The sequence below is a fragment of the Pseudophryne corroboree genome, chromosome 7 (assembly GCF_028390025.1).
Source record: "Pseudophryne corroboree isolate aPseCor3 chromosome 7, aPseCor3.hap2, whole genome shotgun sequence".
NCBI classification, from domain to species: Eukaryota; Metazoa; Chordata; class Amphibia; order Anura; family Myobatrachidae; genus Pseudophryne; species Pseudophryne corroboree.
This window is the reverse complement of record NC_086450.1, coordinates 493044098-493069840: the sequence shown is the minus strand read 5'-3', so window position 1 is coordinate 493069840 and position 25743 is coordinate 493044098. Positions and strand designations below refer to the sequence as shown.

The window sequence follows — 25743 nt, the reverse complement described above, 5'->3', positions numbered from 1 at the left end:
GCAGTCCTGCAACATGTAACTTTCCTTAATTTTAGGATCTTGACTGATTAAGTCATTTCTGACTCCTGTAGACTCTGTGTACAGAGTTTCACATACCTCAACACTATTCCTGTTTGGTGTTTCTATCTCAGCTTGCTTGCTGGATGTTATCTCTTCATCAGAGATCTTGACAATTTGATTACAAACTGTCAGGCTTTTCGCTTCTGCCCCAAACTTTTTCTGTTTATTTTTCTGTTTAAGGGACTTAAATAACGAATGCATTTTTGCATTAATGGTCAGGCACGCCTTACGAAGACGTGAACCTGATTCTTCTTTACATTTCTGTTTGGCTTCTAGAGCCGCAGTTCTGCGCATTTTTCTAAATGCTACAGAAAACTTTTGCATTTTTAACATTTCAATGCTAAATTTATATATTCTTTGTTTTTAGTACTGAAGGTATCCTCTCCTTAAGATTGACCGGTGTCTTAAGGTTAAACTCTAATACCTGGTACATTTATACATTTATTTGGAAATACTCTTTTCCACTGTGCACATTTTCTATTCTAGGCCTTTAAATTCTTTATTCTCATTTGTAACCTATTCCACTGTGATCTTGTATTTTGCCAGCAGGCTTATAGCCTTTGGTGCTGCTTCCTAATAGATATTATGTTAGTTAAAATAACGTATATTGCACTAACACATTTATCCTAGGTTATACAGAATACAAAATTGACATTACACAATGGTAATAAATTTTCATAGATACATCCCCACCGTGATTCTGCAGATTTGGTAGCCAGCTTATAGCATTTGCTACTCCTCATAAATATTATAAATCAGATAATCAGATTCAGTAATAACAAGTCCAATTCGTGGTCGCCAATATTGATTTATGGAATCATATTTATGAATATTAATATTTAATATATCATATATGGTATTTAATATATGGATATATTTCAATTAATATGCATTTATCATATATATCTGCAAATATATTATGTCAGGCTTACAAACTAATTGGCTGATACATATATGCAGTCCTTATACATATGACTTATGAAGTTATTAAGTTAAGATTCCTTAAAGAGAGTTCAAGCTTGAATATTACCGCTCTTTTTATATGATTCTTTATTTACAGGCAGATCAAATCGTACAGAATAAGATATACACAGTAGTGATATATATACTAATTATAATTATATATGCTTCCTTCGTTACATAACATAAAACAACATGACATAAGTTTCACAAACAGTTTCAATTATTATCATATTTATACTTGCAAGTTAAAGATTGCCATCCCAAGAATCATTCCTTCTGCATGTTCTCCGTGACTTCTCCTCCTGACTGACTTCCTTCCTTCTCCTTCTTCTTCTCCCTCTCCCTCTTCCTTCTAACTCCTAACTACAAGTCTGGTCCTTTTATCTCATATTTTACCAATTCAAACTATCATATTCTCATAGTTTCCAATGGAATAGGTAATTATAGGTTTGTCAGATTCCAAGGTGTAATAAAACAAACATTGAACTGGGCTGTCGTGTCCTGTTCACGGAGGCATGGTGTCATAAAAGTGTGGTGTCCACACTGCCTTAAGCAAGTATAGTATTGTAAAATCTGGAATGTCTTTTCATCCAAAGTTCTGTTGTATTGACAAGTTTTCCTGGGGTCGGTTACACAATGTTTTATCAATGGATGTGATCTCTTTTCATAGTAGTTAATTTATACTCCCTAGCTTTTAACCTTCACTGGACAATAGACAAACCAGTAGATTCTGATCTACTGTAAGCACACCTGTGAATTCCAATGACCAACAGAGCTCTGTCACATACCTATTATCATTTATGGCCTAATACCTTTTCTCTACAATGACTCTTGATCTTACTGTAACCTCTCTGGCCTTATTTATGACTAGAGCAGAATAAACCTGTTCCCTACACTATTTTTTACCATCTTGCTGTAAAACACAAATATACAGTATATCTATATAAACACATACACAAACCTAATCTCTTAAATCAGCTAAACATTACCTCATACATTCAAACTTATTTCATATCTATTCCTTACTATATATATCCAGTATACTGTCCACTATGGTAACATCGCCTATTTATAATGAATTATATTTTGATTCAGACAATATCCATTGCCCTAATATTATACTAAGTGCAGACAATTACCTATAAGGCAACACAGTCTACATCACTGAGCCCATGAATGACGTCCATATTATGTATTCAGACAGTGTAAGTGGACTTAATAAACATCCTTACAGATATGACCCTTATCTGATTGCAACCCACGGCCCTTCTGCTGTGAGGCAGCATTGCTAACCACTCTGCCACCATGAAGGCTAACATGTCTGATTAAACCTTCGGGGGAAAATCTATTGTGCATATGGTTCCTGACACCTTCTTTGTTCTGTCATCCCATTACCAGCTTCCGCCTCTCGCACAGACCTCCGCTGACCAATCACTTCTATCAAGCCTTGAAATCGCTGCCAGCCACCTATGACACAAAGACCAAAGCACAATATAATCACCTAATCAGCAATTATGGGACCCATTACATCCGGCAGGCAGATGTGGGGGGCCGAGCGGTAGATGTCACTGCAGTCAGGACCTGCCGAGTGACCATGGATGGCATGTCAATGGATGAGCTGAAGGACTGTCTGAGCCTGGAGGCCTCAGCTGCCGTCACCGGCAAGGTGGAAGCCAATGTCAAAACCAGCGCGTGCAAAGATCTGAGCCAGAAAGCCACCGAAGGACAAAGCTTCCACCAGACATTCAATGACAGGAGCTGGCAGGTGAGTTCTAGGCTGGACCGGAGATGGGAATTGTTCTAAAGGACTATGGGGGAGATTTATCAAAGCTTGGAGAAGGATAATATAAAGTGTACAATGACAGGAACTGATTGGTTGGTACTCTATCTCTCTGCACTTTATCTCTCGCCAAGTTTTGATACATATCTGCCATACTTATCTGATTTCTTCTGACAATAGTTGGGTTCCTGCTTATTGGATAAGAGAAAGAGGGGCGGGAACCCACCAACACTTTTGTAGATTTAAGTTCTAAGTGTTGTTTTCAGCCATTACATACATTAGATGAGAATATAGTTAAAACCAAGGCCTGGCTGCAGCCTGGAGAGCAGGATCCTGGAGGGTGCGGATGTCACGCGCGTCATGACGTCACGCGCCGACACCGTATCTGCCCATGCTCCCAGAGCTGATACACAGTCAGCCTGCGCAGTTCACACCAGCTCTCCCAGAGTGTCCCGCCTGTAGCTGTTGGGTGTTGGCTGTCCGGCAGGAGAGGATCAGCCGTGCGAGACTCCCCAACCACCAGCGTTTCCTACTCCCTGCTCTGTGACTCTGCTGCTGCTGCCGACTGCCACAGCGCCTGTCAGACAGTATAGGCAGTGGTGTCGGCAGCATGAGGATACAGTGCACCCTCTGATCTCATCCCCTCCTTCCCCCTCCCAGCAGGGCACACAGGAGAGGTTTCACTCCATCCACACTGGATGTCTGCTGACTCTGCTTTCACTTTCTGTTCCTGGCTGCTGAAGCAAAGAACATTTCTCCCTGCACTGTGGTCTCTGAGCCCTCCCCCTCTACATACTGATACAGGGGAAGTTGAGTGTGCTCAGGGCAGCCCACCCTGACATCAGGGAGTTTAACTCTTTGAAACCCTTTCTTTCTACTGTAAGGAATGCTCCTGCGGCAAGTGTGTGCTTCCAATTGTTATTGTTTACCAGAGCTACGGTATATATTGCATGTGTGTGCATGTACAGTATGTATGCATGTATGTATGTAATGTATGTATGATACAGGTGAAACTCAGTAAATTAGAATATTGTGCAAAAGTTAATTTATTTCAGTAATTCAACTTAAAAGGTGAAACGAATATATGATATCAGTGCCGTAACTTGACATTTTAGCGCTGTGTGCAAGAAATAGCATCGGCGCCCCCCCTCCCCCCTTTAATTTAAAATAGGGCCAGTGCGCGCAACAAAAATATAGAGGAATGGCTTCATGGGTAGGGATGGTGGCCACAAAATAATTCATTATTCAAATGATAACGCACAGTAGTGCCACTTACACACATTACGCCAGGTAGAGTCCTCTTTTTTTCCACATTACGCCAGGTAGAGCACCCTTTTACACAGTACAGCAGGTAGAGCCCCCATTTAAACAGTACGGCTTGTAGAGTCCCCTTATTACACATTACGGCAGGCAGATTCCCTCTTTTTACACATTACGGCAGGCAGAGTCCCCCTTTTACACATTACAGCAGCAGAGTCCCTCTTTTTACACATTATGGAAGGCAGAGTCCCCCTTTTACACATTACAGCAGCAGAGTCCCTCTTTTTACACATTATGGCAGGCAGAGTCCCTCTTTTACACATTACAGCAGCAGAGTCCCTCTTTTTACACATTACAGCAGAAGTGTCCTTCATTTAACACATGACAGCAGCAGAGTCACTCATTTTATACATTACAGCAGCAGAGTCCCACTTTTTACACATTACAGCAGCAGAGTCCCTCATTTTACACATTACAGCAGGCTATCACTGGGGGGGGAGGGAGGCAGACTGTCAGCTCTGCACAGCAGGTGGGGGAGCGGGAGGGAGAGCGCTGCTGTCACACAGGACACTGCAGGGAGAGATACATTACCCGCTGCTGCTGCTTCCGTTCCCCTGCCGTCCTCACACAGCGGCAGGATGCGGACACCCCCCGCAGTCCTCACACAGCGGCAGGCCGCTTTCGTACCCTGCACTGCACGGGACATGGGACTGTGAGCCTCTCCCCTGGCAGGACGCGCGGAACTAGAAGCCAGCGCTGCCTGCTGTCATCTCAAGGGCGGCCAATCGGGGACAAAGCGCACAGTGCGCTCCAAGTACAAGTGCGCTGTGTGCAATGCACACTTCGCACACATGTAGTTATGGCTCTGTATTATATAGACTCATTACATGCAAAGTGAGATATTTCAAGCCTTTATTTGTTATAATTTTGATGGTTGTGGTTTTACAGCTTATGAAAACCCCAAATCCAAAATCTCAGAAAATTAGAATATTACATAAAATGAATAAAAAAGGGATTTAAATACAGAAATGTCGGCCGTCTGGAAAGTATAATCACGCATATGTACTCAGTACTTGGTCCGGCCCTTTATGCATGAATTACTGCCTCAATGCGGCGTGGCATGGATTCTATCAGCCTGTGGCGCTGCTGAGGGGTTCCAGTCTCTAGGTTGACAGTTACTAGGTCGACAATGTTTAGGTCAACCATTATTGGTCGACAGTCACTAGGTTGACAGGGTTTCTAGGTCGACGTGTTATAGGTCGACAGTTAAAAAGGTCGACATGAGTTTTTCAAATAATTATTATTATTTTTTTCCTTTTTCATACTTTACGATCCACGTGGACTACAATTGGGAATAGTAACCTGTGCCGAGCGCAGCGGTAGCAAAGCGAGGCACCGTGCCCGAAGTTCGCTCGCCATGCTAGGGGACACGGTGCACTAATTGGGGTTCCCGATCACTGTACTGAGAAAACGACACCCAAAAAACATTAAAAACTCATGTCGACTCTTTAACTTGTCAACCTAGACCATGTCGACCTAGAGACCCTGTCGACCTAGCATCCCTGTCGACCAACAGTGGTCGACCTAGACACTGTTGAGCCTATGAACCACACCCGCTGCTGAGGTGCGCACTGCTCATTTAGACAGTATGGGGATTAGGGCACAAATGTGTAGATCTGGCAACTCTCCAGGTCCACTTTAAGCCCTGAATAAGGGGCACTACTTTGTATTGTAAAGTGACTAAGGGACACTACTATGTGCGATAATATGAATCAGGAACACTGCGTGCGGTGTAATGTGAATAAGATTGTGTTACTGTGCGGCGTAATGTAAATTGGGGGAACAATTGTGTCGGCATACCCCTTCCTTGTGAGACCACACCCCTTTTTGTGGCACGTGCCTTCGGTGCGTGCTGTCCCTTTAATAAGTATTGGAGAGAGGGCGCAAATTTATAGTTTGCAGGGAGGCGCCAAACATCCTAGCACCGGCCCTGGCTGTGTGTACATATAATGATCGGGCTCTCCCTATACTTCTGCCATGGACAGTCTCCTAATTTCTCCTACCTATGGCTCTATTCCTATAATACACATCCCAGCAAGCGGATCCAGAGTTTGTGTGCTGATCACTGGTTGGCCGGTCCGGCATGTAAAGATAGTATATAAAAGATAGGTTTTATTTTCATTATTTTTATTTAATGTGTTTATAACTTAGGTTGGGGATGAGGGGGAGCACTTCTGTATTAGCCTATAACAATAATAATAATAATAACAATAACAATAATAATTTTATTTATATAGCGCTGTTTCTCCAACAGGACTCAAGGGGGTATATTTACTAAGCTCCCGATTTTGACCGAGATGCCGTTTTTTCTTCAAAGTGTCATCTCGGGAATCTACTAAACTCAAATCACGGCAGTGATGAGGGCATTCGTATTTTTTTGGAAGGTCATGTGTCAAATTACGAATGAATACACCATCGGTCAAAACGCGGCTGTTTAAGTATGAATCTCGGTCATTTACTAAAAAGTGCAAAATTACAATTCGTAATAAAGTGCTAAAAAAAAACAGACCTGCTTTTTTTCCCCGTGATTGGATAGGCATGCACGGATCCATGAGATCCGTGCATGTATTTCAGTGGAAAGGGGTGGGAAAGTGTTATTTTTGCCAAAAAAAATTGCGTGGGGTCCCCCCTCCTAAGCATAACCAGCCTCGGGGTCTTGGAGCCGGTCCTGGTTGCAGAAATATGGGGAAAAAATGGACAGGGGTTCCCCCATATTTAAACAACCAGCCCCGGGCTCTGCGCCTGGTCCTGGTTCCAAAAATACGGGGGGACAAAAAGAGTAGGGGTGCCCCGTATTTTAGAAACCAGCACCGGGCTCCACTAGCTGGATAGATAAAGCCACAGCCGGGGGTCACATTTATACAGTGCCCTGCGGCCATGGCATTAAAAACCCAACTAGTCACCCCTGGCCGGGGTATCCTGGGGGAGTGGGGACCCCTTCAAAAGTGGGAACTTTTAGCTCAGCGGTTGACCGAGAGTAACCTCACCGCTGAGCTAAAAGTTCCCACCATTGGTTACAATGGAGCGCATAGGCGCTACATTGTAACACTGCCGTGTGCCGCCTGTCATACACTACAGGAGCACACAGCCAATCAGGAGGGTGCCAAACGTGGCGCTCCCTGATTGGCTGATGGAACCTTCTTGGACTGAAGTCAGAGGGGGTTCCTGGCATTCGGGGAAAGGGGACCCATGTGAAAACATGGTTCCCCTTTCAGTGCGAGGTCGGGTATCCGTTTTTTTATTTTTTCAAGTACGTGGATTACAAATGGATTTACAGAGGAGCCATCTACACTGGATTTGGTGAGTATAATTTATTCAACAGGTACACCATGGATTCCACAGGAGAAGAGGACCGACCTGCGTGGGGACATAGGTAAGTATGTGTATATGGTGGTGTGGATGGATGTATTAAAGTTATACTGTCAAGGTGTGTGTGTGTTGTCTTTATTGTGGTATTTTTTTAGTAGTAGTACTACAGGTACCAGCGGGCCCGTTTTTCCGCCGCATTCTGGTACTTGTGGTTCTCCAAGTACCAGCTTGCGGGGGAGGCTTGCTGGGCCTTGTAGTACTGCTACTAAAAACAATATCTTTCACTTTTCAACATGGCTATCAGCCCCCCATCCGCAGCCCTTGGATGGGGGGACAGCCTCGGGCTTCACCCCTGGCCCTTGGGTGGCTGGGGGGGGACCCCTTGATTGAAGGGGTCCCCACTCCCCCAGGGTACCCCGGCCAGGGGTGACTAGTTGGGTTTTTAATGCCATGGCCGCAGGGCACTGTATAAAAGTGACCCCCGGCTGTGGCATTATCTGTCCAGCTAGTGGAGCCCGGTGCTGGTTTCTAAAATACAGGGGACCCCTACTCTTTTTGTCACCCGTATTTTTGGAACCAGGACCAGGCGCAGAGCCCGGTGCTGGTTGTTTAAATATGGGGGAACCCCTGTCCATTTTTTCCCCATATTTCTGCAACCAGGACCGGCTCAAAGAGCCCGAGGCTGGTTATGCTTAGGTGGGGGGACCCCACGCAATTTTTATTTTTATTTTGCAGTATTTTTTTTTTTTTAAATGCACAATGAACCCCAGCACGGATCACACAGATCCGGCCGTGATTCATGGTGATAAAGTCGGCAGTGTTTTGCAAATCACTGCCGTAAAAAACCGGGGGGAAAAACGAATGACATCGACATCGGAACAAACGAAAATGCAGAATACGACAGCTTAGTAAATTAGCCGTAATAAATTCAAAAAGTTGCAGTTTTACACTTTCGATGTCATTCGTGATTATGCTCCCACCAAATCGGGAGAATTACGAATGTTAGTAAATATACCCCATGGTGCTTATCAGACACATAGCATAATATAGTACAGAAAATAATGAAGTCTAGAACAGCTTTTCATAAAATACAGAAGTATGAAGATACTACAGGAACATTATAGGAATGCTGAGTAACAGGAAAGTCTTGAGTCTACGTTTGAAGATATGGGATACTCAGCCTGTAACAGGGTCCCAATTTTGTGGAAGATTGTAGTCACTGTACATAATAGAATCCAAGTACAGTCTAATTCATCAGAACCTCCCACTGTTTTCAGCATCCCCCCCTCCAGATGTTACTAGTGTGGAACGTAGTCGCCAAACTCTGTTTATAACTTTATATACTTACTTCTTACTTCTGTTTGTATGTTAGTAAACAATTACCTGGTCTAAAATGTTATTTGCCAGGTGCCAGAACCTGAATCTGGTGTGGTGCTAATAATACACAAGTGAAAATTCGCTATATATCCCATACAGCACAGGCTCTCAAACTCAGTCCCCAGGACCCCACACGGTCCATGTTTTGCAGGTCACCTGTAGATTTTGAAAATGTGACAGTTGGTGATACACAGAGCAGCTGCTGGGTGACATGGAAAACGTGAACCGTGTGGGGTCCTGAGGACCGAGTTTGAGAACCACTGCCATACAGTAATCATTTGGCTACTATTAGAGCGGAAAGGTTGGGAAGGTAAGTATGCTTACCTTCCCAAGTCGGAATTCTGAGCATCGGGATGCCGCGTTTGGTATTCTGGCCGCCAGCTTCACGACCGCCCTTGCATATCCATCCCAACCCATATACATCACGGAACACTAATGCAGTTGGCCCAACCATGATTGGTGCAAATTATCTATTATCACAGGGTTATCATTTCTATATAAACTACCAGCAATAAGCGGCAGAGAGGAACGATCAGCGCCTGCTGCAGATACAGTTTTCTACGTTTATATCGGCGGCCTGAGAGGCAACAGATAAGATCTAAGACTTCCTTCACCATTGTGTAACAGCGGAGTTTATAAGTTAATGGTTCCCATTTGTACAATGTGTAATACAGAGTTAGATGAGGCTAATTGTCTGTTTAGGGAAAACTTTCTCACAATGCAAGAGGTTCACCTGTCCTGTGTAGGACACCCAGAATTAAGAATTATTTAAGACTTAAACTGACTGGGACTAAAACATTCTTTCAGTACCTGTCAAATTAGACCTCTGCATATTGCCAGAAGGATTCTTGTTACCATTTTAGGGGCTGAGGATCAAGGAGAAGTGGGCATGTGGACAAGCTGCCAGTAAAAACCAATCAGCTTTGAGGCAGCATTCATCAGGTGCATTCTATAAAACAACAGGAAGAAGCTGATTGGTTATTCTGGGCAACTTGTCCACGTCTCCGCTCTTTAGGAAGCTCTATACATCTATGCCTGAATAACAACATCTCCATCTTTTCTTCATCTTCTTTCATTTTAGATAAGTGGTGGGAAAATTACATTCGATCAGTTATCCTTTGACATAAAGAACACAGAAAGCGCCACAGCTTTTGACACATGGATGGACAGCCTAAAGACAAACCCTGATACCATCTCCTATGCCCTGGAACCCATCCACAATCTTGTCAGATTCAAAGGGCCACAAAAGGAGAACCTCAGGAAGGCCATCAGTGACTACATCATGGGGAAGGCGCTAAGCGGGAATTGTTCCTGCCCCGCGGGTTCCGTGCCGAGTGCTGGGGCAGAGTGTACATGCGTGTGTCATGGCGGTCAGGGAGGTCAAGGTATGAGCACTAACTGTTGCCCTTCTAAAAGAGGACTAGCCAAATTAGTGGTAACTATACAGAAGGCCACAGATCTCTGGGGTGATTACGGATCTAAGACCGATGCGTATGTGAAATACAGTTTTGGGGTGCAAGGTGGTCAGACTCCGACAATATGGAACAATAATAATCCTACATGGAATATAAGGTTTGAGCTTGGGGTTGTACAACTGAGCTCTGCATCCATCTTGAAGGTGGAGGTTTGGGATGAAGATAACAGATATGACGATGACTTGCTTGGGTCGTGTCAGAAACCCATCGGCAGTGGAGAGAAGCCCGAGCTCTGTTATCTACAGCATGGGAGTGTGATGATTAAAGTCAGTGCACAATGCATGTCTCACCTGACCGGCCCGAGCTGCAGGGAATACGTAGCTTCAACCAACTAGCGTTCTGTGGGTGTTTCCTAGCTGTCAGGTGCACTGGGAGGCAATGAAAGGGATATATACAAGAGCATTACAATTTCTATGTGTAATATACATCCACTCACAGTACAATCTTATCCTTGCCTAGATAATTGTAACCTACTGTTCTTCCGCCTATCAACTCAATACCTCTGCCACCTCCGTGTGCCAGTCCTATACAAAATCAAGTTCAAACTCCTCTCACACACCTTCATCAGAACCCACAGTCTGCTGCTCTCTACATCTAATGCTCAATATCCACACATTCACTCTCCTGTCCACTTCTCATTGTCAAGGACTGTGGCCTCACTTCCTCCCTGATCACCATCTATCCTTGTATGAAGCAGAACCTTATGGCTTGTTCCTAAAGTTCTTCAAACAAAGTGAAAGTAACAAATGCCCATTGTCTTAAGGTTTTTAACTTTAGAGCACGTCCACCAAGTATGATGCCATGGGACTTGGAGGAACAAGCCAAGAAGCATGGTATCCTGATGGGGTATTTCAGTTGGGACAGTAGCAATAGCCCGTACTTTTCCAGAAACTGCAAATGGAGTGATTGAGAGGACTGTTGATGATGGAAAAGGGCAATGAGGAGATGAGGGATGATTAGCGAGGTGCGAGGTAACAGGGTAGCAAACCGTTGCGTAAAACAAGGTTCATGCAGAAGACTCTTATTATACCTTAATTTGAAATGTAATCGATTCAAAGTAAAGATTGTTTAATGGAAGAATTAAATGGTTAAAACTTTAAGTTTAATTTATTAAATGCTATTTGGTGTTGTCATGCCCCCACTTTTGCAAAAAGGCCAAAAAGTTTATTTAAAAATAAAAAGTACACGCACAGTTTTGAATTAAGCTTTGAATAAAACATTCGTGGCTCCCAAATCCTCTGTTTACTACTTTCTTGATCTATGTGAAAAAAAATGACCATAAACAAAATAGCCCTTCTACACTATAGAGTAGCACTGCTCAATGTTGGGAAATGGTCGCTATTCCCTGACCGTGCATGGAAGTTATGTCATTCATTGTTTTCAGTTTGGGCTGTGTGAGAACAAGAATGAAGAAAATAACAAGTGATGAAAAAAGAAAATAAGTGCAACAAATCACAACCCTTTTCACTGATATGCGAGCGCATCGCTATATCCATCTTTTGGGTCGCAGTGGCTGCGTGTGACGTCACGCAGCCGCCGCGGCCTGCCCCACAAATGGTCCGAACATGCCTGCATTGTCCGGGCAGCACCCCATCCCCCCAAGCGGTGCGTCGATGCCCACAAAACGCTGCGTCAATGCCCCATCACCACCCCACCCAGGACTTAGACTATGTTTTGAAGAGAACGCAGTTTAAGACCTTGCACATGTGCGCACCGGCGAGCCTAAAAGTGACTTCAACACAATTGCGATTCATGCTGAATCGCCCCCAAAGTGTTGTAAGTAAAGTATTAGTAAATGAATACATTAGGATTTGGGGAGTCTGTAAATGAAGTTTTTTTTTTTCCAATGTAAATTTAAAAATAATAATGTGATTTGTTTTTGTGTTGGTTTTAGGGTCTAGGGTCTTAGAAACCCCTATATAATATACTGTTACCCCCGGAGTTTTCTTTCCCAGGGTCTCCAAAGCTGCTCGGGGAGGGTTGAGAAGAAGACCACTTTTCAACATGGATCCGGAGATATCTGGATTGGGATGGGGAAGGGTGGGCGCGTTGCTAATTTGCAGCCCTCTAAACAAGCACCAGCCCAGGCCTTACCTGTGCAATTAGGACTGGGCAGGGGGAGGAGAAGGGGAGGGGTGCTCTGGGGGAGGGTGATTTTAAATTTGTTTACTATGCAGTATCATTTCATATATTGAAATATTAGCACCAAGTTTAACATGTTGGGTCCAAAATACTCTTGGCCTAACAACCGTAAACAGGAAGGAAATGACATACATTTACTTGTTTAATTAAACAGCGTCAGCTTTAGTCAAGCTGTAATACAGTAGCCTTAAGAATTCTATTCCACTAAATGGAAATCCTTAATTCAGTTTCCCAAACTCCTCCTTTACAGTCCAGGTTTTAAGGATATCCATGATTGAGTCCAGATGGTTAAATCAAATTGACTGACTTACTAATTGTCACCTGTGCTCAAACATGGACATCCTTAAAACCTGCCCTGCAATGGTTTAGTTTGGCAAACGTGTGTTCCTTGTGCGATCTGGACATGGTATGCCATCATATGCAGACTCAGCGTTACCATGGAGTGAGATTGAGGTTGCTCAAACAGAACTGTGTCGACATTCAATATTGTCGACAGTAGAATATTGTTGTTGTTATTATGTCAGCACGGTTAGAATGCCGACATCTAAGTTGTTGGCATATGTGAAATGTCAGTTTTGGATATTTTAATGGAAATCGACATAGTGAAAATGTCAACAGGGTTAGGTTAGCCTTAGGGTGATGAATGCCGACATGATATACAAAGCTGCTCGAACAATGCTAGAAGGAACAACTCTGCAATTGGTGTGTTCACTGAAATATACACATGCAGCCTATCCGGCGGATGGTGTGAGCTGCGGATGTACTGTAGACCCTCAATGTATAGAAGCTGTTACACATATATATGTGATTTGGATTAGTATATATAAAGCAACTTTGACTGTAGGTTTGTTGGTGCTTTAATCCTGTGCCCCAGGCGCTGTCAGGCATCAGACTGCAGAAGGCACGCTTCTGCCTGTGGTCACTGAGGAGCGTTGTCATACAGCTTCCTGGCCACACATAACACAACAGTCAGACACGTATTATATACTGGTTACACCAGGGTATACAGGAAGGAAGTGGCCAGTGACTGAGTACATTTTCCATAAGATGACAATAGAGATGTTTTCCATAAGGGTGACAATAGTCATACATTAATATGCCCATAGTTTTAACAACGCACTCAGAGTATATTTAACTATAGATGGGTTAGTGCACGCTCGCAGCCAGTGCTGACTGGTGATATGTAGCCAGGGGGAGTAAAAACATAGAATGGGCCTGTTATGTAGTAATCTGCATCTTCCTGACATCATAATGCATCTTCATATCCTATGCCTGCTTATATTGGTGAATTAGGAAGACAGCACGGACCAGAAAACTTGCTAATGGTCTAACATGTTGCAATGGTTCAATATTATATACTGTACACTCTCTGTGTGACTGACTGTGCACGCTCAGTGTGATATACTGTACACCCTTTGTGTGATGTACTGTACACTCTGTCTGATGTACTGTACACTGTGTGCTGTACTGTACACTCTCTGTGTGATATACCGTACACTCTCTGTGTGATATACCGTACACTCTCTGTGTGATGTACCGTACACTCTCTGTGTGATGTACCGTACACTCTCTGTGTGATGTACCGTACACTCTCTGTGTGATGTACCGTACACTCTCTGTGTGATGTACCGTACACTCTCTGTGTGATGTACCGTACACTCTCTGTGTGATGTACCGTACACTCTCTGTGTGATGTACCGTACACTCTCTGTGTGATGTACCGTACACTCTCTGTGTGATGTACCGTACACTCTCTGTGTGATGTACCGTACACTCTCTGTGTGATGTACTGTACACTCTCTGTGTGATGTACTGTACACTCTCTGTGTGATATACTGTACACTCTGTGTGATGTACTGTACACTCTCTGTGTGATGTACTGTACACTCTCTGTGTGATGTACTGTACACTCTCTGTGTGATGTACTGTACACTCTCTGTGTGATGTACTGTACACTCTCTGTGTGATATACCGTACACTCTCTGTGTGATATACTGTACACTCTCTGTGTGATATACCATACACTCTCTGTGTGATATACCGTACACCCTATGTGTGATGTACTGTACACTCTCTGTGTGATGTACTGTACACTCTCTGTGTGATGTACTGTACACTCTCTGTGTGATGTACTGTACACTCTCTGTGTGATGTACTGTACACTCTCTGTGTGATGTACTGTACACTCTCTGTGTGATGTACTGTACACTCTCTGTGTGATGTACTGTACACTCTCTGTGTAATATACTGTATACGCTCTGTGTAATATACTGTACACTCTCTGTGTGATGTACTGTACACTCTCTGTGTGATATACCATACACTCTCTGTGTGATATACTGTACACTCTCTGTGTGATATACCATACACTCTCTGTGTGATATACTGTACACTCTCTGTGTGATATACCATACACTCTCTGTGTGATATACTCTACACTCTCTGTGATATACTGTACACTCTCTGTGTGATATACTGTACACTCTGTGTGATATACTGTACAATCTCTGTGTGATATACCATACACTCTCTGTGTGATATACTCTACACTCTCTGTGATATACTGTACACTCTCTGTGTGATATACTGTACACTCTATGTGATATACTGTACACTCTCTGTGTGATGTACTGTACATGCCGTGTGATGTACTGTACACCCTCTGTGTGATATACTGTACACCCTCTGTGTGATATACTGTACACTCTGTGTGATGTACTGTACACTCTCTGTGTGATGTACTGTACATGCCGTGTGATGTACTGTACACCCTCTGTGTGATATACTGTACACCCTCTGTGTGATATACTGTACACTCTGTGTGATGTACTGTACACTCTCTGTGTGATGTACTGTACACTCTCTGTGTGATGTACTGTACACTCTCTGTGTGATGTACTGTACACTCTCTGTGTGATGTACTGTACATGCCGTGTGATGTACTGTACACCCTCTGTGTGATATACTGTACACCCTCTGTGTGATATACTGTACACCCTCTGTGTAACACTCTCTGTGTGATATACTGTACACCCTCTGTGTGATATACTGTACACCCTATGTGTGATATACTGTACACTCTGTGTGATGTACTGTACACTCTCTGTGTGATGTACTGTGCACTCTCTGTGTGATGTACTGTACACTCTCTGTGTGATGTACTGTACACTCTCTGTATAATATACTGTACACTATGTGTGATGTACTGTAAACTCTGTGTGATATACTGTACACTCTCTGTGTGTTATACTGTATACTCTGTGTGATATACTGTACACCCTCTGTGTGATCTACTGTACACTCTGTGATGTACTGTACACTCTGTGTGATATACTGTACACTCTGTGTGATGTACTATACACTCTCTGTGTGATATACTGTACACTCTGTGTGATATACTGTACACTCTGTGTGATATACTGTACACTCTCTGTGTGATATACTATACACTCTCTGTGATGTACTGTACGCTCTCTGTGTGATATACTGTACGCTCTCTGTGTGATGTGCTGTACACCCTCTGTGTGATGTACTGTACACTCTCTGTGTGATATGGGTACCATGTGGGTACTGTGAGTCAATGTCTTGCTTTGTTAAATATTCTCCTCTTGTTTTGACATTTCTGTGTCATGTTGTCCTTACGCCTTTTGTGTCACCTACTCCCTGACCACAAACCCTAACTTACTGTACCAGCCAGTACAGATCTACATTCAGTCAGGCCTCTAGTAAATACTTATTCTGCCTTCAGGCTCCTGAAAATGTGACTCTATACGTACAGTACACTCTGGAAAACCCATTGAAATGAATGGGACAAGAATATGGCTGGTCGATCACGATGTGTAAATTGACCCGGACAATTTTTGGGGCTAATTTTTTTAATCTTTTTATTTAAAAAGGTAGAAAATGGACCAATAATAGATTGTAAGTGTTCATCTATACAGGGGCGTTTCTAGAGATTAGGAGGCCCGTGTGCAGGCCCCAGCTGGGCCCCCTCCTCTCTAGCCGGCAGCGCTGTGTAGACTCTGGGCACTAGGGGACCCTAGCGCTGTCCCAGAGTCTACAGTGCATGGGCAGATCTCCGGAAAAATGGCCCAGCGCTTTCCCAGTGATTCTCGGCAGTGCTGCTGTTGCGCCGCTGGACTCCGGAGGATAAGTATTTCAATTAATGGGTGCAGGGTGTACGGTGTGGGCCCCCCTGGATCCCCGGGGGCCCATATGCACCGCACACACTGCACTCATTATAAATACGCCAGTGCATCTATATATCAGTAGCACAAGTTGCTCAGTCAGCTTATAAGCAGCAAAAGAGGTTTGCAAAGAGAAGAGCTGTTATTGGCCCTCATTCCGAGTTGATCGCTCGCTAGCTACTTTTAGCAGCCGTGCAAACGCATAGTCGCCGCCCACGCATAGCAGGAGTGCGAACGCCTGGGCAGCAGAGCGCCTGCAAACACATTTTGTGCAGAGCAAGACCAGCCCTGTAGTTACTTATCCTATGCGATGATTGCTGCGACTTGTGCCGCGGTAATGACGTCAGATACCCGCCCAGCAAACGCCCGGCCACGCCTGCGTTTTTCCAAACACTCTCAGAAAACGGTCAGTTGCCACCCAGAAACTCCCACTTCCTGTCAATCTCCCTGCGTCCGCCAGTGCGACTGAAAGTGTCGCTAGAACCTGTGCAAAACCACGATGCTCGTTGTACCCGTAAGCCGCGTGTGCGCATTGCGGTGCATACGCATGCGCAGATTTGATGTTTTTTTAACTGATCACTACGCAGCGAACAACTCGGAATGAGGGCCATTGTACGGCTCCCCATATACTGCATCTGCTAATGTACAGAGCGGAGGCCGGTTTATAGACGTTTCATTTGTTTTTCTTTGCTGCACAGCAGATTGTCTGGGTCTGTTCCCTTACACTATATCTATATGGGCACCTTGCAGTGGGGTATACAGACACATTTTGGTGTTTTGCTCCTTACAATGCCTGCTGGAAGGTGTCCAGGTAACAGTTACTGTACAGTAAAAAGTGGGGAACGCTCGAGTGGCATATTTGCCAGCTATTGGAAGCCATTGTCAATTTGTGCATGCTGGTGATTTTTTAAATGACAAGCAATAACGTGCCCATACTGTATCAGCCAGGTGTTATTGTAAAACATGTGGGAACACAAAAGGTTAAATGGAGAATATACGTTATAATGCACATGCAGGGGAGGGTATCGGGATCCCGTCGCTTGGGTTGCCGGAGGGCAGAATCCCGACACCTGCTTAGTAGGTATTCTAACCCTTCCCCTCTACCCCGCCAACCCTCCCTACCCGCAGCCTGACCCTAAACCTTCCCCCACCCCGAAGCCTAACCCTAACCCTCCCCCTCTATCCCCTAACCCTCCCTATCCGCAGCCTAACCCTCTCCCCTTAGTGCCTAACCCTAACCCTCTCCCCTTAGTGCCTAACCCTAACCCTCCCCCTTAGTGCCTTACCCTAACCCTCCCTCCTTAGTGCCTAACCCTAACCTCTCCCCCATTAGTGCCTAACCCTAACCCTCCCCCCTTAGTGCCTAACCCTAACCCTCCCCCTTAGTGCCTAACCCTAAACCTCCCCCTTAGTGCCTAACCCTAACCCTCCCCCTCTACCCCTTAACCCTCCTTATCTGCAGCCTAACCCTCACCCCTTAGTGCCTAACCCCTCCCCCTCTACCCCTTAACCCTCCCTATCTGCAGCCTAACCATCACCCCTTAGTGCCTAACCCTAAACCTCCCCCTTAGTGCCTAACCCTAACCCTCCCCCCTTAGTGCCTAACCCTAACCCCTCCCCCTCTACCCCTTAACCCTCCATATCGGCAGCCTAACCCTCCACCCTTAGTGCCTAACCCTAACCCTCCCCCTTTGTGCCTAGCCCTAACCCATCCCCCTCTACCCCTTAACCCTCCCTATCTGCAGCCTAACCCACCACCCTTAGTGACTAACCCTAACCCTCACCCCTTAGTGCCTAACCCTAACCCCTCCTCCTCTACCCTTTAACCCTCCCTATCTGCAGCCTAACCCTCCACCCTTAGTGCCTAACCCTAACCCTCCCCCCTTAGTGCCTAACCCCTCCCCCTCTACCCCTTAACCCTTCCTATCTGCAGCCTAACCCTCTACCCTTAGTGACTAACCCTAACCCTCACCCTTAGTGCCTAATCCTAACCCACCTCCCTTAGTGACTAACCCTAAACCTCCCCCCTTAGTGTCTAACCTAACCCTCCCACCTTAGTGCCTAACCCTAACCCCTCCCCCTCTACCCCTTAACCCTCCCTATCTGCAGCCTAACCCTCCCCCCTTGGTGCCTAATCCTAACCCTCCTCCCTTAGTGCCTAACCCTAAGCCTCCCCCTTAGTGCCTAACCCTAACCCTTTCCCCTTAGTGCCTATCTCTAACCCTACCTTTTTAGTGCCTAACACTTCCTCCCCACATCATAACCCTACCCTTCCCCCGTCCTCCCGCTGTTGGATCTCGGACTTCAAAGTCCCATTGAAATCAATAGGATGACCATTGATTGGCCGAGAGCTGTATGAGATGGTGCTCTCAGCCAATCATTGCTTCCCCATTGACTTCAATGGGCACAGCAGACAGCGCAGCAAGATGTCGGCCAACACCCCTCCCTTTCACTGCTGACACCACCTGCACCTCTGCACTGAGGACACCGCCGGCACCCCTGCACTAAGGACATCGCCGGCACCCAGACACTGCCGACACTGCAGACACCGCAAGCACTCCTGCACTGAGGACATGACCTGCACTCCTGCACTGCCGACAATGCCAGCACTCTGGCACTGCTGGCACGGGCGGCACCTCACACTGCCAACACCACTGGCACCCCAGCACTGCCGACACCACAGGCACCCACGTACTGCTAACACTGCTGGCACCCCCACCCTGAGGACATCGCCCGCATCCCCACACAGTCAACACCGCTAGCACCCATGCACTGAGGACACGGCTGGCACACCTACACTGCTGACATCGCTGGCACCCCAGTGTCAGACCTTTCATTGCGGGGTATTACACGTATTTATTGGTCATGTTCTGGGTTCTTTGCAGAAATATGAGGAGTCCACATGTAATGTACAGGAACTGTAGGTATATGAGAGCAGAACGGGAGTTACCAGAACTGACTCATACCGGTCACACTGGCCGCGCCCCACTCACATTACTCAGAAGAACGTTTGCTCTTGAGGTGCAATAACTGATAACTCCAACAGCTGCCTCTGGCCACTTTCACTTTCTGTATGGTAAACTAGATAGGGCTTGTTGCACAAGTGCACAGACAGATCACTAGTGCACGGCCATGACAGCTGAGAGAGTATTACATATACTGTAGTATGACCAGACACATGGTTTTTATATCTGTTTTGTGCTTTATTTAGATTATCTTGTTTAGTGATTGGTGTAGTTGTGTACAAGTACAACACATCCGCTGTTTGTTGTGGCTGTAAGCTACATAATGTGTGACCTGGGAAATCACCTATTTACTTACAAACATAAAGCGTGTTACTGGAAGAACTGACCACGGTTATAGTTTTCCTACATCTATAGGGTGTTTCTTTATCAGTCATTGCACAGTAAGCAGGTGGAATGCTGACGTGGAGGTATCCAGCCCAATGGTCAATAGTAATCATGTCAATGTACATAGGGTCGGCACCACAGTGTCGACCTCAGAACATTGACGTGGCTCAAACTGTCATCATACACTAGGTCAATATCCTCGAACTGTCGATAGGTTCACAATGTAAATATAAATAAATATATATATATATATATATATATATATATATATAGAACCATAAGCCCAGCCCTCCATTTCAGGGCACTTTAAGTGTTTGCTGCGGTGCCCTCTCTAGATCAAAGCAATGGCCTCATGTAGAAATGGAATACAGCGGCACTCCACAGACTTGAAATAGAATTGAAAAGTCATACTTTATTGGTCCAACGGCATTTCGGGGTCTGGCCCCGTCGTCGGGGACAAGCGTGCCACATACATACTGTATAAAACACATACAAACATTTATAGCATATGGTACAAGGCAATCACAGTTTGAATGCGGCTCACCTGTCTGGCGCTACCGTCCCACCACATCGGTAGTCGGACGCTCAATCATGACATCATGACTGATGTCCTCCCAAACCGGCCACATGACCGGCGCTACTTGCTGATGTCATGGTTGAGCGTCCGACTACGGACGTGGCGGGATGGTAGCGCCGGATAGGTGAGCCGCATTCAAACTGTTATTGCCTTGTACCATATGGTATAAATGTTTGTATGTGTTTTATACAGTATGTATGTGGAACGCTTGTCCCTGACGACGGGGCCAGACCCCGAAACGCCGTTGGACCAATAAAGTATGACTTTTCAATTCTATTTCAAGTCTGTGGAGTGCCGCTGTATTCCATCTATATACAGTATATATATACTGGATCACAACTGGCTGTTCTTGGGAAAGTCTTTACCTGTGTGAAACTGTAAGGACAACATATCCGCATCCACTTTTCACGCCTATAGTTGATCCATGAGGTCCTGTTTGTCATGAATTTGCTGATTCCGCTATTCCTTTGAAGGCTAAATATAGGAATTATATGAATTCTGAATACTGAATCCACGAGGCCGGTTTGAAGCCTCAGCAGTACCTATTAGGGATGTTTTGAAGTCACTCTTTGAACAATTCTGATCGACCACCTTGACTGAGTACTTTTAGATTGACGTTAATATCAAAAGACATACCCCTGATGAAGTCTAGTCACTAGACGAAACGTGTTGGGTTTTTTACTTGATGTGTTCTCTGAATATCCTATGAGGAAGGATTTAAGATATTGCTTAAAATTGTCTACATTCCTCCACAACTTCATGGATGGATCATTATAAAAGAAATTACATCATAATGTCTATGTAACATGATGGATATGTCATTTTGTAAATCTTAATAAACTTTTATGAAGGAACAGTTCATGCTTTTGTTTTAAAATTGGTAATATTTGTGAAACCCATAGGGTTCTGTACATTCTACGGGTTACACTAATCCCTGGGCGCCAATTTCCCCCCCTTTTTTCCCCCACATGTGTGTATATATATATATATATATATATACATAGTGACCTCTGCACTAATGGTCAGAATTAATTATGCATAGCAGATTCGTTTAAAAGACAGCAACTATAAAACTAACGAGGGAGCGCTTGGTTATATTACGGCTCCATGCTAGTACAGGATGGCTAAGGGAATATGGCGGCTATTGTGGGACACCTATTCCTCAATTCTATTGATATTGACAAGTTATACAGTGCCTCAGGGGTACAGATTAGAGATGGGAGGGAACATTAAAGACCAGACTGGAAACTTTTCACGCTGACTTGATGAAGGCTGGCTGCATTTATGCAAATTACAATCAGAAAAGTTTGAAAAAACTTTAAATATTTATGGCAGTAAAAAAAATGAATAAAATAAGTAGCAAATCGCTATATTTTTGCTTGGTGGCAAAAAAAAGATAAAAAAACACTTTTCTGATATTAAGCATAAATGTAAAACAGAAAAGCGCAGCAAAAAGTTTGAGAGTCCAGATGCTTGGCACTAATCTTATGCCTGGTACTTTTTCCATTTTTCAGTTACTTTCTTCTTAATCATGTCTCCGGCCATCTCAATTATAGAGGGTCCGATAGCGCAGGAGACCTTCTTGAAAGCCTCGATGACGGGCAAGAAGTCGCAAGAGTCGCTCTGGTCAGCCTTCAGTTTATTGTTCTTCTCCTTCAGGTCTTCGATCTGCGCCTGGTACATGTTGGCGTGTGGAGACCCCTGGCTCCTGTATCTTTGCATTTCCTGAGAAGACAACAAGATAAAAAAGTCACACGGAAATTAAACCTTAGGACCACCCTCTTCTTTCCTCTTTTATGTGTCTCATAGTGTAGCCAGCCAATCCCCCTACACCTTTTGGATATTGGTGATGGCCAGACAGGACAGGGTGCAATAAGCAATGAAGCCACCTCAGCTTGGCACGTGAGCATAAAGGAAAAGAAGATCCAGGTACTAGATTGTTTTTTTATTTTCTCTTTCAAACACACACGTGTACCTTCTGAATACTGCAAGAAACAGGGCCAGGATGTGTCAAGGCCACCAACTTTGATTGGCAGGTGGGTTAATCTTGGTGTAGTTTCCATAGAAACAAACCAAGTACTCAATTACATCAATGGTATTGACCCCTAGAGAAGGGGATGGGGTTCTTAGACAGTGGGGCCCATCAGGTATTTCCTCGATACACCTGTGGGCCAGTCCGACCCCACACCAGGTGAGGTGAATTGTGATAGAATTATAGCGCTTACCCTGTTCTTCTCCTCAATGACTCTCTCTACTTGACACTTCATCAGTCTTCTCTCTTCTACCATTTTGTCTATCAGCTGCATCATGTTCTCCTCCATAGTTTTCATCTGATCCTTTTTCTTCTGATTCCTCTGAGACTCTTCCAGTTGGAGAACTTGACTTTTCATCTCTTCAATTTTTCTTGTCGCTTTCTCCTCTGAAGAAAATGTAAATTATAAACGAGAGAATGAATTGCTGAGGAAATATGAACTATTGCCCCTTTCTAGTACATACTGATGTGTTCAAACTCATCACGAGTGCTGCTAGTCGAGAGCGCCCGTTCATGGTCAAACCTGCACCTGCAATTCATAGGAAATGACTAGTCGCACCTGCTCGAGTGTAGTTGCTGCTGTGATGCGTGCGCATGTGTGAACGCATTGTGGAAACGATGACCCACGACCCTGATACTGCCTACTACGGTTCCTTGTACTATAAAAGTAGCTAACAACAACATGTGACAACAACATGTGACGACAGGAAATCATTCACCTTCCATTTTCTTCTCATTCTCAGTCAGAGCTTCATCACTTTTCAAAATGTTGTTTCCGATGGATTTTTTGGACATCAGGTAATCCTTCAGCACTACGTCAGCCTGCAGAACATCATAGATTTACAGAACATAGTGTAAAATAAAAATGAGAGCCATTGCCTGTGTCTAAGTGCTTAATTAATGTAGCCCTGAATAAGTTGCAGCAGTAAGTGCTATATGCCGCACTTCTGGGACCTCCACACTCACAGACATAGGACTTCTTACAAAATTCCACGAGTCCGGGGCAAGATCAAGCAACAAGAGGGGCCATTCAACACTGTTACAGTGGCAACTTGACCCCGCCCCCTCACATCTACATGAATTGACCCCTAAAATCATTTATAGTCCCTTCTTTTATGCTGGGGGAGGGAAGTCCCATCTTTCAACAATTAAAGATGATGCAATAAAACAACAGTACATATAATACAACACTGTCCACATATGATATAAGGAATGCCCAGTCCTCCCCATCTTGTGCCAATTAAAAACTGGGGTCCCCTTACTTGATGTTTTCTAGTTTTTAAAATAATATGTTTTGTTGGGCTACCATATGATTTCTGCAGATTGCAAGCATTTAAATCAATATGATAAAAACTAGCAAAAAAAGAATGATAATCTGTGATTTTCATAATTAAAAAATGTTAAATTAAGTGCGGAGAAATGTGTAAGCAGCCTTTACACTGTCACAGCTAAGATGCTGATTGGCAGGTGGCTTACCATATATTTGCAAATGTGTCATTACTCTGAATTTTATTATCATGTGTGCCGGACTTATGTGCCATAGTGCTGGGGGGGACGGGACTTTTGACTCTGAGACTGCTCGCCCATATGGTGGGTACAGGATTACTGAGAGCTTTTGTGGCTGCCCCTCACCAATCACTGACTAGTAGTTACCCTACTTCTCGCCCTGTACTTGTGACTCCTTCTATGTGGTGTTACAGCAATGTTTCTGCTTTGTACTCATGTGATGCTTACTGCTGTATTTGATTACTTAATTTATACCTGTAGGACTGGACACAAATGATATGTATTATGTGACCTGAGCTATGCCAGGGAGAGCTTCTGCTATCTGTCACCCTACCACGCGGTACTCTCGTCTTTCATGGGACAAAGGGCCTAATTCAGACCTGATTGCAGCAGCAAATTTGTTAGCTAATGGGCAAAACCATGTGTAGCGCAGGTGGGGCAGATGTAACATGTGCAGAGAGAGTTAGATTGTAGCGGGTTATTTTGTTTCTGTGCAGGGTAAATACTGGCTGCTTTATTTTTACACTGCAATTTAGACTTCAGTTTGAACACACCCAAATCTAACTCTATCTGCACATGTTACATCTGCCCCACCTGCACTGCACATGCTTTTGCCCATTAGCTAACAAATTTGCTGCTGCGTTCAAGTCTGAATTAGGCCCAAAGTTATTTTCACAACAGAACGAAATGCAGCTGGCACACAGGTGTAGTCTGGGCTACTAGTCATCCTAGGGAGTGTCAGGCATTTGGTTCTACTACGTTTTGCCGGCACTTGGGATTCCGGCGCCCAGCATCTCCCTCCAAGTGTGTCATGGACACCCCAAGAGGGAGAATAGGGGTCAGTATACCGGCTGTCGGGATCCTGGCGCCGGTATATCAAATGCCTCCCCAGGCATTTCCCACTCGAACTATCCCAGGAGATTGAGAGACCGGAACCCCATACACTACTTCCCTAAAGCTACAGATTGCATTAACTATACGCAAAACATTGGCCGAATCATAAATTACGTCACCAAAGGCAATTCTCCCTCATGTGGGCAAATGTATTGATCAGTGTCATAAATGAGGTTTATTTTATGGCGTACAGCTCAAGCAGAGGGGTCACAATGGCTGAACATCAGTATCACACCCTTAGCACGAGCCAAAGAGAACAAGTTTAGAATCACGCAACTAAGTGACATCTAAATGGCCAAATAGTAATCCACATCTACATACCCGTAACACAACTCATGGACATCTAATTGGCCAAACAATAAACCCCCGCCCACATACCTGTACACCTTTTCCCATCTCCGTTTTGTACTTTTCCTGTATGGCATCCAGGTCTTGCATGAACTGTTTATGGCCCCCAGGGACGCTGTATGTTCCTGCAGCCAACGCTTCCTCAAACTCTGCAGAAAGCTTCTTAATAAGAGTCTCACAGCGTTCCCGAGACTTTGTCTCATTCATCCGGCATAAGTCATCCTTTTTCTTCTGTACAAGTTCCTGAGGAAGGAAATAAAAAAGATGCATATACAGCCCATCTAATATGGTGACCACTTGTCTCTTCCCTATACTCTGTTGCCGGGAACCCTGCATTTCACCTAATGCTCTCTTAAGCACCCCTTATGATTTTTCTCATTGGATCATCTGTCCCAGAAGTACACAGAGAGGTCCAAGCAGACC

At 44.6% G+C, this 25743-nt stretch overlaps 2 protein-coding genes and 1 long non-coding RNA gene across 3 annotated transcripts in view; 1 reads left to right on the top strand and 2 right to left on the bottom strand.

The window, feature by feature from the left end:
* LOC134945721 (perforin-1-like) overlaps positions 1–11518 on the top strand; it is a 31217-nt gene extending 19699 nt beyond the window's left edge. Inside the window, exons 2-3 of the mRNA XM_063935173.1 lie at positions 2422–2788; positions 9891–11518. Of these exons, the coding sequence (XP_063791243.1) occupies positions 2422–2788; positions 9891–10619 (1096 nt within the window). The 3' untranslated portion in view covers positions 10620–11518. The remainder of the gene's footprint in view (positions 1–2421; positions 2789–9890) is intronic.
* Positions 1–25743, bottom strand: part of LOC134945726 (uncharacterized) — an 889695-nt gene that overhangs the window by 390050 nt on the left and 473902 nt on the right. The window lies entirely within an intron of this gene.
* LOC134945720 (guanylate-binding protein 1-like) overlaps positions 20897–25743 on the bottom strand; it is a 28517-nt gene continuing 23670 nt past the window's right edge. Inside the window, exons 8-11 of the mRNA XM_063935172.1 lie at positions 25351–25563; positions 23292–23394; positions 22766–22959; positions 20897–22265 (exon numbers count right to left, since the gene is read on the bottom strand). Of these exons, the coding sequence (XP_063791242.1) occupies positions 22026–22265; positions 22766–22959; positions 23292–23394; positions 25351–25563 (750 nt within the window). The 3' untranslated portion in view covers positions 20897–22025. The remainder of the gene's footprint in view (positions 22266–22765; positions 22960–23291; positions 23395–25350; positions 25564–25743) is intronic.